At 39.5% G+C, this 14736-nt stretch overlaps 1 protein-coding gene across 1 annotated transcript; it reads right to left on the reverse strand.

The window, feature by feature from the left end:
* Nucleotides 1-5614: 5614 nt before the first annotated feature.
* On the reverse strand, nucleotides 5615-12604 carry TMEM70 (transmembrane protein 70). Its single transcript, XM_027064361.2, has 3 exons — nucleotides 12277-12604; nucleotides 10992-11097; nucleotides 5615-6259 (listed from the first exon to the last, which is right to left on the reverse strand). Exons 1-3 carry the CDS (start codon nucleotides 12484-12486, stop codon nucleotides 5802-5804), a joined length of 774 nt encoding a protein of 257 aa, XP_026920162.1. The 5' UTR covers nucleotides 12487-12604; the 3' UTR covers nucleotides 5615-5801.
* Nucleotides 12605-14736: the final 2132 nt, after the last annotated feature.

The raw sequence follows: 14736 nt of genomic DNA on the forward strand, positions 1-14736 counted from the left end.
ATCATCAGACTCTTTCCTTTTAGTAAGCAGAAAAGATTTAACTTAGTCATTGGTCACATGATTTCTGAGCTTCTGTCCAACTGTTTCCTCTTTTGTGTGTCTGTATTTAGTATTTGAGTACTTCCGGAAAGGGGAGAGAGGGAAATGATTTAGAATATACTTTTCTAGAACACTTGATGCAAATGAGAGCACAGACCGTTAAAAACAAAACAAGGTACTTCTCAGTCAATAGTAACCGAACCAGTCTGTAGGTCTCCCCTAGAATCCCAACAGACTGATACGTCTTTTTCCATCTGTATTGCTGTTCTCTCCTACAAGTTTTTTAGATGACAGTGTCTCATGGCCCAGGGAGCTGGACCTATAGGTCTGAACTGAATAGTCTTATGCAAACTATTTCTGCTCCACAATAGGTGCAGCCACAGAGCAGAGCCGGACTAGATGAGACCCCACACACGGGATATTACCATAGCTCTGCGCTGTGGGCAGGGGCCACACCAGGCTTGAGAATGCACTTACTTAAGCAAACTGCAGCTCCAGGGAATATTTTGACACCTGATAATGAAATGGTCATTATTTTGCATGTGGCATGAATTTCAAAGTTCTCACTCTGTTCTAGAAAAAATAGGTGATCTTTTAGATACTTTGCTACTTGAAATCATTAAAAAAAACTTTTTTAAGTTTATTTAAGAGAGACAGAGAGAGAGCACAATCAGGGGGTGGGGGAGGGGGACAGAGGATCCAAAGCAGCTCTGTGCTGACAACACAAAGCCTGTTGCGGGGTTTGAACTCATGAACCAAGAGATCATGACCTGAGCCGAAGTCAGACACTTAACTGACTGAGCCACTTAGGTGCTCCACTACTTAAAATCCTTCAATGGACATAGTTTGGAATTAGTAGCCAAAATAGCATGGAGTCAAGGCCTGAAACTCTACAAGTTTGGAGGAAAATAATCATATGTTGGTAAAAGCTTCCACTAAAGAACTGGGCTGCTTTCCCATTTTTAGAAAGGCAAAAATCCATGGGAGGATGGGGTAAATGGGAGCAGTTAATGTGTATTGAGTTTCAGGTTTGCAAGGTAAAACCTTCTAGAGATCTGTTGCACGGCAATATAAATATAGTTAACACTACTGAACTTATGCTTAAAATTGGTTAAGACAGTAAATTTTATATTATATATTTTTCACCACATTTAAAAAGTAAGAAAAATGAGGAGGAGGAGGAGGGGCGGGGGGAGGAGGAGAAGAACCTATGAATGCCCCTAATGGTCTCAAAATACCATTCCCCATTAAAAGGAACAAAGACTGGAGAAATTGCTGATTCCAGGTCTGGGGCAGAAAATGCACAAGATGGAGCCTGGAACATCTTATCACATTAGATAACCAATATGAAGACAGTCTCCACTGACCAAAGATAGGTTTCTTATCGATGTTGTAACAAATAACCACTAACTTAGTGACTTAACAATACAAATGTGTTCTCTTACAGCTCTGGAGGGCAGAAGTCTGGAATCAGTTTCATTGGGCCAAAGTCAAAGCTGGTTCCTTCTGGAGACTCTGGGAGAAGACTCTGTTTCCTTTCTCATCTTAGAGAGCTCCAACGTCTGTATTCCTCCATCTTCAAAGTTCAGCATTCCCATCTCTGCTTCCATCATCACATCACCTTCTCCTCTGACCTTCTCACCTCCTGACTCCTTCTTATAAGAACACTGTGATTACACTAGAACCATCTGGATAATCCAGGATAATCTCCCCAAGATTGATCTATAAAATTCTTTTGCCATATGACATTCACAGTTTCCAGACATGAACATCTTGGGGGACCATTATTCAGCCTACTATGTAAACATTAAGATAGTTAACTGCAATGAAGTATACATATTTGTATATAAATGTGAGCTCATATTTTTTTAAAGTCTAATCATCAGATGATGCTAGGAAGCCAGCTCTTTTAAAAACCAGTAAATAAAGGGAAAGAATCAAATATTTATCCTGACTTCTCTATGGAAACTCAGCTACTGGTAACCAGACAGTAGATGGGGCAAGTTTCCCTTGCCTCCTCATACTATTTTCTCTACTTTTAGAAGTATTCAGCTAATATATAAAAAAGTAACAATAGAATATAACCATTTTGCAACACCTAAGGAATTACTTAACTTAGGCACTGAACATCAATGATTACTAACTGCACAAAGAGAGAGACAGAAAGACTGTATTTCTTGATAGATGAACACTGGTAGACAGCCTCCAAGATGGTTCCCAATGATCCTTACTTCCTAGTACCCAAACTCTTGTGTAGTAGTCCTCTCCACCAGTGAATAAGGCTGATTGTGTAATATTGCATAATTACTGCGTGCAACTTCCAAGATAGATCATATACATCATTGTGGCTTCCACCCTGCTCTTTTGGATCATTTGCTCTAGGGGGAGCAGGTAGCCCTAAGGAGAGAGCCACGTGGTGCGAAGCTGAGCCCTTTTGCCAAAAAGCCAGTACGGTTTGTCAGTCATGTGAGGAAGCCATCTTGGAAGCAGTTCATCCAGCCCCAGTTCAGCCTTCAGATGATAGCAGCGCCAGCTGATATCTCGACTGCCACCTCATGAGAGAAGCTGACTCAGAAGCATTCAGCTAAGCCACTCCCAGATACTGGATCAACAGGCACAATGTGCTATGTTTGAAACCTCTGACTTTTAGGGGCTATTTCTTATGCAACAATAGATAACTAATACAAGCAACATTACCTATGAAATGGTTTTGTCCAAAATAATGAAATCTCAGTATGATGAGGGGCGCCTGGGTGGCTCAGTCGGTTAAGCAGCCGACTTCGGCTCAGGTCATGATCTCGCAGTCCGTGAGTCCGAGCCCCACGTCGGGCTCTGTGCTGACAGCTTAGAGCCTGGAGCCTGTTTCAGGTCCTGCGTCTCCCTCTCTCTGACCCTCCCCCATTCATGCTCTGTCTCTCTCTGTCTCAAAAATAAGTAAACGTTAAAAAAAAATTAAAAAAAAAAAGAAATCTCTGTATGATGAAGCTTCAAGTCCTACTACCAATTTACAGGAGATACAGAGGACAGAGAAACACGTTAAACTACACCTCAGGGATACAATCAGAAAATCTAGACCAGGAAAAGATGTAAAGGACAAACAACTCTGTTCCTTCAACTGATAATTTACAAGGGAGAAAAAAACAAAGTGAAAGAAATGAAGGGGCCTATAGAAGAGTCTGAAAAGACATTTCGTAAATTGGTATGAATAAGTATGAACTTTTCCTAGATCTTAATCCAAACAAAATGTGGGGAGGCATTGGAAATTTGAACAGACTGGATATTTGATAACTCTGGGAGAAGGCAGAGGTTTGGGTATTATAATGGTATTATAATTTTTTAAGTCCTTATCTGGTAGAGTTAGAAAATTAAATATTTAAGAAATAAATGTTAGGATGTCTGGGATTTGCTTCCAAATAAGTAGAGGGCTTCCAAAGTAGTAAGTGGTTGGGGTGTAGATGAAACAACACTGACAACAAATTGGTTGGTAATTGTTGAATCCGGATGATAGCCATGTTGATTCGTTGTACTCCTACTTTTGAATGATTGAAGTTCTCAATGAAAAGGAAGCCAACAATGTATAAACTGTTCTGAGTAAATCAAATATAGTTTTAAAAACTGTATCATTCAGACCTAATGGCCATTTTGTTACTTTTGCTTCCAAAAGCTGGATTCTTTCAGGATGATGAAATTGGTATTGAAAAAAAGGATTACAAAATATTTTATTACCAACGGGTTTTATTACCTGATGTAACCCAGACGTTAAGCCAGGATCACCCTGCCTTTTGAGATTCAAATAAAACTGACTCAATGCCCTTTCTATATGTAGTGGGCCACTCCTCACCTCCCCAACCTTTCCAAGATTACTCTGAGGTGAAGTTAGTAAAGTGGCATAAGAGAGATGTATATAAATTTCTCCTCCTCACTTTGGTCTGAGTTGTTTCTGCTGACTTATTTCAGTGGTGAATCACATTCTACACATGCTGTTCCTTTTCTACTCCTTGGTGTCACTCCATACCACGCACTTGAGAAGTCCTCTCTCTCAGTATTTTAGGCTTCTTTTCCCTAAACAACCAAGTTGTCTTCTGAATTATGATGATACTAATAAAAATAGGTTTTTCACTCCACTACACAGGTGGCAAAATGGTTATATGGATACAGGACATTTAAAGAAAGAGATATGAGGTACTCAAAACAAGTTATGAACGAAGTGACACTTGGAAGAAAACGAAAATATTAACAATACTGTTTTTTCTTCTAAGAGTGGAACTAAGTGATTGTTTTTTCTTGCTTCTACTTTCTGATACTTGATGAGCATTTGATTATGGAATAATTTTTAATAGAAATCTACAAATCACATTAACTGCCAAGATAGCAACAGGTATTGATCTAAGTGACATAGGACAGAGGAGCAGGCAGAGGCCCAACCCGAGGATGGAGACGGCACCAGGTTGTTCACCTGAGACCTAGAGCCTGCTCTCTACTAGGATCATAAACTGGCTGATCCTAGCAGAGGGTGCTCTAGGTCTCAGAAATGGGAGCACTTTTCTACCCTACCCTCCCTCCTACAAGCCCCTAGCAGCTTCAGACCTGTCAACTAGTGATGCTCCTTGCTCCTTCCCCATCAACCTTCCTCAAACACAGATAAGCCATATTTACCATCATGGCAGATAGGAGACATGAGGCAGCTCCACACAGACTGGGTATTTTGTTCTTGACTTGACTGACAACTAGCACAGTACCTGGCACACACTGGGCACCTAATAAGTTATCTACTGATCTAAATAGCATGGGGGCGCCTGGGTGGCTCAGTCGGTTGGGCGTCCGACTTCGGCTCAGGTCATGATCTCACGGTCCATGAGTTCGAGCCCTGCGTCAGGCTCTGTGCTGACAGCTCAGAGCCTGGAGCCTGCTTCGGATTCTGTCTCCCTCTCTCTGACCTTCCCCCATTCATGCTCTGTCTCTGTCTCAAAAATGAATAAATGTTAAAAAAAAAAAATTAAAAATAAATAAATAGCTAGCATGATTTAAGGCCTTTTGCTCCTTGCTGAAAATCCTTCACAAGGACCAACTTTGACTTTAGAACTAGAGGTTAAAAATCTTAAAATGCCAGGACTTCATAAAGTTATCATAAAGATTGCCATTTTATAACAGGTCCTGTCATCTATTTAGTACCTATGATTTTTCCTGCTCTGATAGGATACATCAAAGGAGAAGAGTGCACAGAGGGACAACTGGGACCACCAAAGACATCGCTACTTAGATCACCATTTCTCCTGTAACTATCATACTCAACTGGACAAGGAGATTCTTATTATGGGCAACTATGCCAGAGAAGATAGGCAAAAACTTGTGGTTTGAACCAAAGGGAGATTAACACTGCTTCCTATAATTTTTGAAATTATTACTCTAATTTTTTAAATTAAAGATATTTTAATGTGGGTAAAGTTAGTATCTATACACTTAGAAAAACCCAAAAAACAGCTCTCCTATTTGCTTCTGACATCTGATCCCCAGGTTAGAGGCAGCCACACTTAGTATTCTCACTTTTTAAAAACATAAATGGTAGAATATTACGTTTTGTTTTTCAAACATAGCTTATTTTATTATACAGAAACGTAATTCTCTGAAAATTAATTAAAAGTTGTTTGATACAACTTCAAATTGGTTTTAACAGTCAGTCACTAACAGAAAACAAAAGGCAATTTAATTATTATACATTGGAACGTAAATCACATTTAAGCACAAACATGAAAACAGCAGACTCATTTCTCATCTTTGACTTGTTTCTTTTCACTGTCTTCTTCCTTTTCAAAAGTGAATGGTTTGTCATAACCCATTAGATGGTTATAATCTTCAGGGTTTGGAAAGAGCACTGGATTAACTAACAGTGATTTTGTTTTAGCGTAAAACGTGGTAAACACATGTGTGCTGTCTGGAATCTTCACGTCATTTTGGTGAAACACTGTACTCGTTTCTGAAAGCACAACATTATAAGTAATGGCTTTGTAAGTGTCTGTTGTAGCTTCATGGTACAACCGAATGACATAGCCTTTTGTAACAAAGTGAAGCAGTGCTGGAGTGATCACCGTAAAGCTTCCTATGATGCCATAAAATAATATTTGCAAAGGCAGACTTCCAAATATAATATTATTTTGTGCAAAAATGTATGGTAGAAATGCAAGGCTGATGACACTTGTAGAATAAGAGAAACATTTCACACCTAAATAGGAAAAAAAAAATGGGAAAAGATTAATATATATAAATTTTATAAAACAATCAACCTATTCAATTAATACTTCCACCTTCTTATAGCATCACCAAAACAATAAAATCAACACACACATATAGTGATTATTATTTCCTAGGCTCTGTCTTTACATACTTTATATATTTTATTCACGAAATCTTTGAAAAAGCACTATGAAATAGACGGATAATTATCATCATCACTCCCATTTAAGACATGAGAAAAACAATGCACTTGCTCTATATCACAGAGCTACCAAGTGGCAGAACTGGGATTCAAACCCAGGCAATTTGACTCTAGTGCCCAGGCCACTGACCAATACACTGCACTGCCTCTCCAGGTAAGAAATCTGCTTTAGGGTTAACTGGCCCTCTACCTCAGTTCCCCAAGAAAAGATTCAATATTACTCGAAGATCTTTATGAATACTATAAAAGTTAATTCAGCCAGCAGATTATCAAATAAAACTCTATTAATAAGCACTTCCACATATCTAACATTAAATGTTTACATATGAGGCTAACATTATCAGGCTAAGTGCCCAGGATTAAAACAAACTACCAAAACAAACAAACAAACAAACCCGAAAACAAAACAAAACAAACACCAGTGGTTAAGAAACACATGGGAAATAAGGCGCCTGGGTGGCTCAATTGGTTAAGCATCTGACTCTTGGTTTCAGCTCAGGTTATGATCCTACAGCTAGTGAGTTAGAACCCTGCAACGGGCTCCACGCCTGCTTGGAATTCTCTCCCTCCCTTTTTCTCTGCCCCTCCCCCACTTATGCTCTATCTGTCTCTCTCAAAATAAAAACTTAAAAAAAAAAATAAGAAAGAAACACGTGGGAAATATATTCAACTTCTTTACCAATGAAAGACATTCAAGTTAAAACAGTGAGATATTTTTACCTGTCACATTAAAACATTAAAAATCAATGACTTCTGAAATGCATAGTTAAAAATGGTTAAGAGACACCTGGCTGGCTCAGTAGGTTAAGCAACTGACTCTTGATTTTGGTCAGGTCATGATCTCATGGTTGGTGAGATCAAGCCCCACATCAGGCTCTGTGCTGAGGTGTGGAGCCTGCTCGGAGTACTCTCTCCCCCTCTCTCTCTCTGTACCCCACCACTTGTGCATGCTCTCTCTCTCGAAATAAATAAAAATAAAAAACATTTAAAAAATAAAAATGGTTAAAATGGTAAATTTATGTTACATATATTTTACCACAATAAGTGACTTAAAATGTAAATTTCTAGAAGATCGACAAGTTGAGATCCTAGATAAATTGGTTATAAATTTAACTTGGAAAAACAAAGTAAGAAAGAAGGGTGGGAGAAGTTAGATATTAAAACATAAGTCTATAATTATAATGGTGTGGTCCTGGTGCACAATAAAACAGATCAGTTGAACAAAATGGAAAATCTAGAAATAAACCTAACTGCATATGGAAATTTATATACTATAAATTTATATACTATACATCTCAAATATGTGGGCAAAAATGGTGCTAGGACAACTGGATAGCCATATAAAAAAGATAAAAACTCAATGCATCCCTCATACCATCTACTAGGAAAATTCCAAATAATCCTGATATTTAAATGTAAAAAATAAAATCATAGAGATAGAAGAAGAAAATATCCATGCAGTCCTTCATAATCTGAGAATGGGAAAACTTTTCTAATTATGACTCAAAACACAAAAGCAATCAAGGAGAAAGGTAAATCTGATTAAAAATGTACATGGACATAAACAAAGTAGAGACAAATGAGAAAAATATTTGCAACTTATATCAGAGTGTTAATATCCCCAACATATAAAAGGTTACTAGGATATGAGAAGATCAATAACCCTGTCCACAAACATGCAAGAAATAGAAGCAGATGGCTCACTAAAACAAAAATAACCACAGCCCTTAAAAAGAAATGTTAATAAACCTCAAACATAAGAAACATGAAATTAAAACCACCGTGAGATATTGTTTTCCTCCAAAACTGCCAAAAACCAAGTTTGACAACATACTGTTAATGAGGCTGTAACACAGTCTCATACATTGCTATTGGTTACAGGCTTAATTATCTTGCATCAGTAATTTAAAAATAATTCCTTCCTTCCTCCCACAGGTAGTTGCTATGACACTGGTACACATACAATACAATACAATACAATACCATAGGGATACAATGCGGACCAAGATGCCTTCTATAAAAGCCACCTTAGTCCTTCCAACTACCCTTTTTTCCCCAAGACTTTTGTCACACTCTGGTGGGTTGAATGTGTACCTCAAAATTCATGTGTACCCAGAACCTCCAAATGTGACCTCATTTGGAAATAGGGTCTTTGTAGACGATCAAAATTGAGATGAGTTCATCCAGGAACAGGGTGGGCCATGACTCCAATGAGAATATCCTTGTAAGGATAAAACATGACAGAGACTCAAAGAAAACATGGCCCTTCCCAACACCGATTTCAGAATTCTAGCTTTCAGAACAGGGAGAACAAATTTCTGTTGCTTTAAGCCACCAAGTTTGTGGAAACTTATTACAAGAGTCCAAGGAAACTAATGTACCATATACTTTATTTTGCCTGGATTGACGTAACTGTCATTTTCTAAACAATATATTCTGGGCTTTCCCAGCTTCATGTCTTTGCTCATACTACTCCATGCCCGGGATGCCCTTCTTTCACACCTCTTCATGTTCAAATTCTTCTCAACCTAAAATGAGACTACTGTGACATCAGTTAATTATTTGTGGAGGAATTAAAAGGAACAATCAACTAAAAGACTCTTCAAATGTCTTTAAAGTAGGATCCATTTGGTAGTTTAAAGAATCTCCAAGAATGTTACCTCTATCTTTATGTCTCTCATTCAGTTTTACAAAGAAAAAGTATTTCTCTCTCAGTTCCTACATAAAAAAAATAGTAATCAGGGGCACCTTAGTGGCTCAGTTGGTTAAGCATCCCACTCTTGATTTTGGCTCAGGTCATGATCTCACGGTTTATGAGTTCCAGCCCCGCATCAGACTCTGCCCTGACAGTGCAGAGCCTGCTTGGGATTCTGTCTCTCCCTCTCTCTCTGCCCCTCCCTGGCTTGAGCTCACTCACTCTCAAAACAAATAAATAAACTTTAAAATAAGTAAAGAAATAAAACAGCAATTTCTATAAAGTATATACAGTGACTTTCTATCACCATAATGTTGAAAGAACACAAACATTAAATTCTTATAGAAGTTACAATTCTAGAACTTGGAATACCATGGATGGCTATGCTCTTCCACAAATATGACATCCTAACCACATGAAAATTAACCACTTATATTCTCATCTTTAAAGAAGGAAGTCAAATGGGAATAAATAAATTAGTAAGCCTTCCCTGCATTTGAAGTAAGGGTCTGCTCAGAACAAAGGGTATTATGGGTATCACTGTTAACATATCTAGTAGTTTAAATCCAGGTATCTCAGGTCAGAAATGTGACAAATGCTCAGTGGCCTACTTATGTACTGACTCCTAGAGGAATTTCTAACCACTGGAAATTAATTTTTCCAGTAACTTCAGAACTCTTCTCAATAGTGATTACACTCAGTCCTTATTGCCAAAGTTTTAAATATCTATACAGTCCTCTAAACACAGTCTATTTTGATGCCTCACACTTGAGAACTTACAGATTCCCAGAGTAAATTAAAAAAAATTTTTTGGAAATTTATTTATTTTGAGAAACAGAGAGAGTGAGCAGGAAAGAGCAGAGAGAGAGAGGGAGAGAGAGAATCCCAAGCAGGCTCTGCATGGTCAGCACAGAGCCCCACAAGGGGCTCAAACCAACCAACCCCGAGATCACAACCTGAGCCAAAACCAAGAACCAGCCGCTTGACCGACTGAGCCACCCAGGTGCCCCTGCAGAGTAAATTTTAGATGATCAGTTGACACCAGCATAATCAAAAACAGGAATGCAAATGAAGGTGCTGAGATCTTGTGGCTGACCTGGCTATAAAGTAATCCTTCGGATATTTCAGGTTATTCTTTTAAGATTATTAAAATGAGATACAACCTCAGGAACTTGAACAAATCACATACCTAAGTTCTTCTGACCTTCCCTAATAAATTATTCCATACTAAATACCAAATTAAGAGCTAAGGAAAGAGCTTCAAACTTGTAGTTATTTAATACAGTTTTTCTTCCCTATTAGTCTCTACCACCTACAAAAGCCACTAAACATGTTTCTTGAAAATTCTAAGGTGAACTGAAAAGCTGTAAAAGTAATGTATTTTTTTAATTATGAAAGTATTATATGCTCATTTTAGCTGCCAAATTTAAAAATATATGAAGTAAATGTGTAGTCTCTCAAAATAACTACTCTTTAAGGGGTATTCTTCCACATTTTTTCTCCGCATACTCAAACATTACACAAATAAACGCACACTTCTTGTTCTGTTTTACTTTGTTGTTAAACACCTTGGGAGATGACCAAAGGATGGAAGCTTTAGCACCCAGCTGTAAGATCGCACAGCCATTAACAGTCTTCAAAAATCTTTTTTAAACCTCCTAGAAATGCAAGGGTCTCAACCTCTGAATCTTGCATTAAGAGGACACAAGAAAAAATATATAACCTAGTTTTTCCTCATATCTTGTGATTAAGAGGTTCTAAAATAAGAGGTAACATCCTGAGTACATTTTACAAAGGAAATTACCCTCACTTTTGATTACCCACCAAACACTGTGCGGGCCAGATTCCCAGTATAAATCAGCCTTCCATCTTCTGATTTTTCAAGCTGTGTATGTAAGCATTGAACACACCTTTCCCAACAAAGAGGTATCTATTGAAACAGAGACCATTATAATGTGAGTACATAATGAAGTGCATTTAGACCAACTTTTAATTTTCTTTAAGTGTATTTTGTAAATTATAATGAAGAGTAAAAGAGAACTTGTCACATACGGTTATTTAAGGAATTCTCAGAGCTAAAGAAATCAAACTAACAAAATCTCTTTCCTGAACGCCAGTCACAACCTGCGGAGTTGGAGTGAAGACCTAGGTTTGCACCCCAGCTCAAAGCCTTCTAGATAAAGCATGACTTTGAACAACTAAAAACTTCAGTGGAACAGTCTCTTCCATTCTATGGCTAATGAAAATGTCAAAAGTTTAAGCGTATTAGTTTTCAAAAAACAAAATCCTCAATGTGACGTAAATAAAACACTGCAAATTCAATTTGTTTGAAGTCCAGACCGTCTTTAATACTTCTACATCTCCTTGCTTCCCTTGTTCCTCTTAATACTTCACTTGAAATCCTGTATCACATTTCACAGAAGAGTTCCCCGAATGTCTAAAAATTTATTTCACAGTACACACTTCAAAATGTAAAAGGCATGCCTGATCCATTTATGTTGAAATTTAATGAAATTCCAATTCCCATATTGGGCATTTCCAAGTTTCAATCTTGTTTACTAATCTTGATACTTTACAGGGCAGGATTAGGAGACAATTTATTCAGATAAAATGAGAGTATTAACGTCCCCAACCCCTTTTTCCAAAGAGCAAAATAATTCCTTACAATAAGCTCACCTAATAAAAAAAATAGAGCAAACTTAAAGTCCGGTTATCTGAGTTCTTTCAGTTCAGTCTCCAGATGGTGCCTGTAATGTTGCAGATTAACTCCTCTGAGCTTCCGCTCAAGGATAGAAAGAGAAGAGTAGGCACCCACGAGCTGGGTTTGCAACCACCTGTAAATTACTCAGAACCGCCCAGAAAATGACCACTTTCCAACGGATATTCCTAGACTCGTGGGTGCTGTAAACCCCGGATCCCGGGCCGGTTCCCGAGGCCGAGGCCCGGTACTTCTGCACTGCCCTCAGAGAGCTTCTTCCGCACCAGGGTCACCAGGCCGCCGGGGCGGGGGCTCCCCAGGCCCGATCTACCCTCACTCCCCCACCTCCACCCTCACTCCCCCACCTCCACTCCCATCCTCTCTCGGTCCGCAAGCCTTCAGACTGCAGACCTGCGTTCGCACCCGACTCCCGAGGAACGGCCGGGCTCCCCGCAGCCCTTCGCTTCCACCGCCAACCAGCCCCGCGGAGCCGCTGCAGGAGGCCACACGCGACGAGGCCGCACTAGGGCCTCGGAGCGCGGCAGCCGCCCACGGCACTGTCCTCTTCCCGCCGAGCCGAAGTCCGGCCGCCCACGGGCTGCCCAAAGCCAGAAGCAGCATCCCGCGCGTGACAATTGGCGGCCGACGGCGCAACGGCGGCAACGGGAACCGCCAGGCCCAGCTCCCAAACCGACCGCAGCTGGGACCAGCCGCGTTCGCTCCGCCTCCAGAAATCGGGCCGTTGGGGGGGGGGGGGCGGGGGGGGGCGGGCAGGCTTGGCCTCACGCGCGTGCGCAGAACTCGCGGCCTCCCCGCAACCTTGGCCACGCGCGTTCCCTGCAGACTGAGCTCTGAACGCCGCCCACCGGAGTCTGGTTGCAGGGATCTGCCGACGACCATCCTGGGCGCAGCTTTACTTTCCCATACTTTAGCGCTTTTTAGGAGAATGTGGAAGGACAGAGGAGAGGGAGAGCCATGAGCGGAGGACAACGCCTGGAAGCCAGGGTTAAAGTCTTTCATTCTTAGTTGGCGTCATTTTCTAGGCCCCCAAAATTATCTTCTTTCCGGAAAATGATTCTGGCCTGTTACCACAGAATAATAATGCGATTTGGACAAAAATGAATGGTAATTTAATCCAACCATTGGATTGGGAGAAAATGAATGGAATTTATTCATATAATGCAGATACTTGTCAAATACCTCTTCTGGAATCCTTCGCATCCATATACACGTTTCTTCATTTCTTAAGAGGTATTGAAGACCTATTGTGAAGACTAAGGAGCAGAGGATATAAAGAGACCGCATAAAATTGGTCAGCTGGGTCTTGAAGGATGAGCATCCAACTAGTAGACACACCTTTGTTTACTATTTCAGAACAATGTTTTTGACTCCAGATGCTATTTGCATGTAAGAAGATCAAACTAAAAGTCTAAACTAAAGTTCTTGAGAACTCCAGATCCTGTTTACTTTTTTTTTCCTGGGTATCCAAAAGGATAAAATTACACTGCTTCTTTATGAATAACTTCATTTTCTTAAAGTTATTTTCCACTTACTTTTTTTTTTTTTAAGTTTATTTATTTAGAGAGAGTGCATACACATGCGTGCATATGACTGGAGAAGGGACAGAGAGAAACGAAGGGAGAGAATCCCAAGCAGGTCTGCTGTCAGGGCACAGAGCCTGAGGTGGGGTGGGGAGGACTGGATCCCACTAACTGCAAGATCATGACCTGAGCCGCAATCAAGAGTCCCACGTTCAACAGACTGAGCCACCCAGGCCTCCCTCTTCCACTTAGACTTTTAAAATTCTTCTGTTTAGTGTAATTGATTCTGCAAATAGCAATTTTCCATTTTACTGATATATGTCTAAAATTTTCTTTTAATATAGTGTTTTAATATTGTTACAAAGATAAAGTGAGATATATTAGAAATGTTTCATTTATTTGAGCAAAAATTTATTCAAATTGGGCAGCACCAAACTGAAAGTGGTTAAGAGTCCTCCATTGAGAGGAGCTAGCGGCAACACAGAGAAGACGAAGAAGCAAAGCAAGGAAGTTATTTCATTTGCTATAGTTTAAGCATTTGCATTATTTGGGGAAATCTAGTTGGCTGTTTGTGATTGGTTGTTCTTAGACATTTACAGGAATTAATTCTGGCTTAGGTTTGGTTTGCTTACATAGGCTATCAAGGTATTAGAGCCATCTCAGTCTAACAGCGTCCTTGACTGATTACTTCAATAATATACTGAGAACTTGAATTTTAACTTCTGTTAGGCTTAGTTTTTTTTCCCCAACAGATACTATAAGCAAATAAAAATAATATTTGGTTTACTTCAGGGTTTCAAAATAGCTAAACTGAGATCATATTCTGAAAATTCTATGCTGTAGAATTACGTTGAATTGTTATTTATGCTTAGATTTCCCAGTTCTAGTAATACAGACGTTTGTTGAATATAAACTACTTGAATGGGATTTTAGAATGATACTAAGACTTTAAAAATAAGACTTGATACCCATTCATATCATCTAAGAGGTTCCCTTTAAAAACAGAGGCTGATAAGTATGCCTGGGTGGCTCAGCTGGTTAAGCGTCTGACTTCTGCTGAGATCATGACCTTGTGGTTTGTGAATTTGAGCCCTGCGTGGGGCTCTGTGCTGACAGCTCAGAGCCTGGAGCCTGCCTCAGATTCTGTGTCTCCCTCTCTCTCTGCCCCTCCCTGCTCATCATGCTCTTTCTCTCAAAAATAAATAAACATTAAAAAAAAAAAAAATGGAGGCTGATGTAAAACTGAAAAACAATTATCACTTGTAGAATGTATGGCCACCATTATTGTATGTCCTTTTTGTCTGTTTTTAGCTGTCTTTCCTCCCCATCC

This window comes from Acinonyx jubatus, chromosome F2, assembly GCF_027475565.1.
Source record: "Acinonyx jubatus isolate Ajub_Pintada_27869175 chromosome F2, VMU_Ajub_asm_v1.0, whole genome shotgun sequence".
Classification (NCBI taxonomy): domain Eukaryota; kingdom Metazoa; phylum Chordata; class Mammalia; order Carnivora; family Felidae; genus Acinonyx; species Acinonyx jubatus.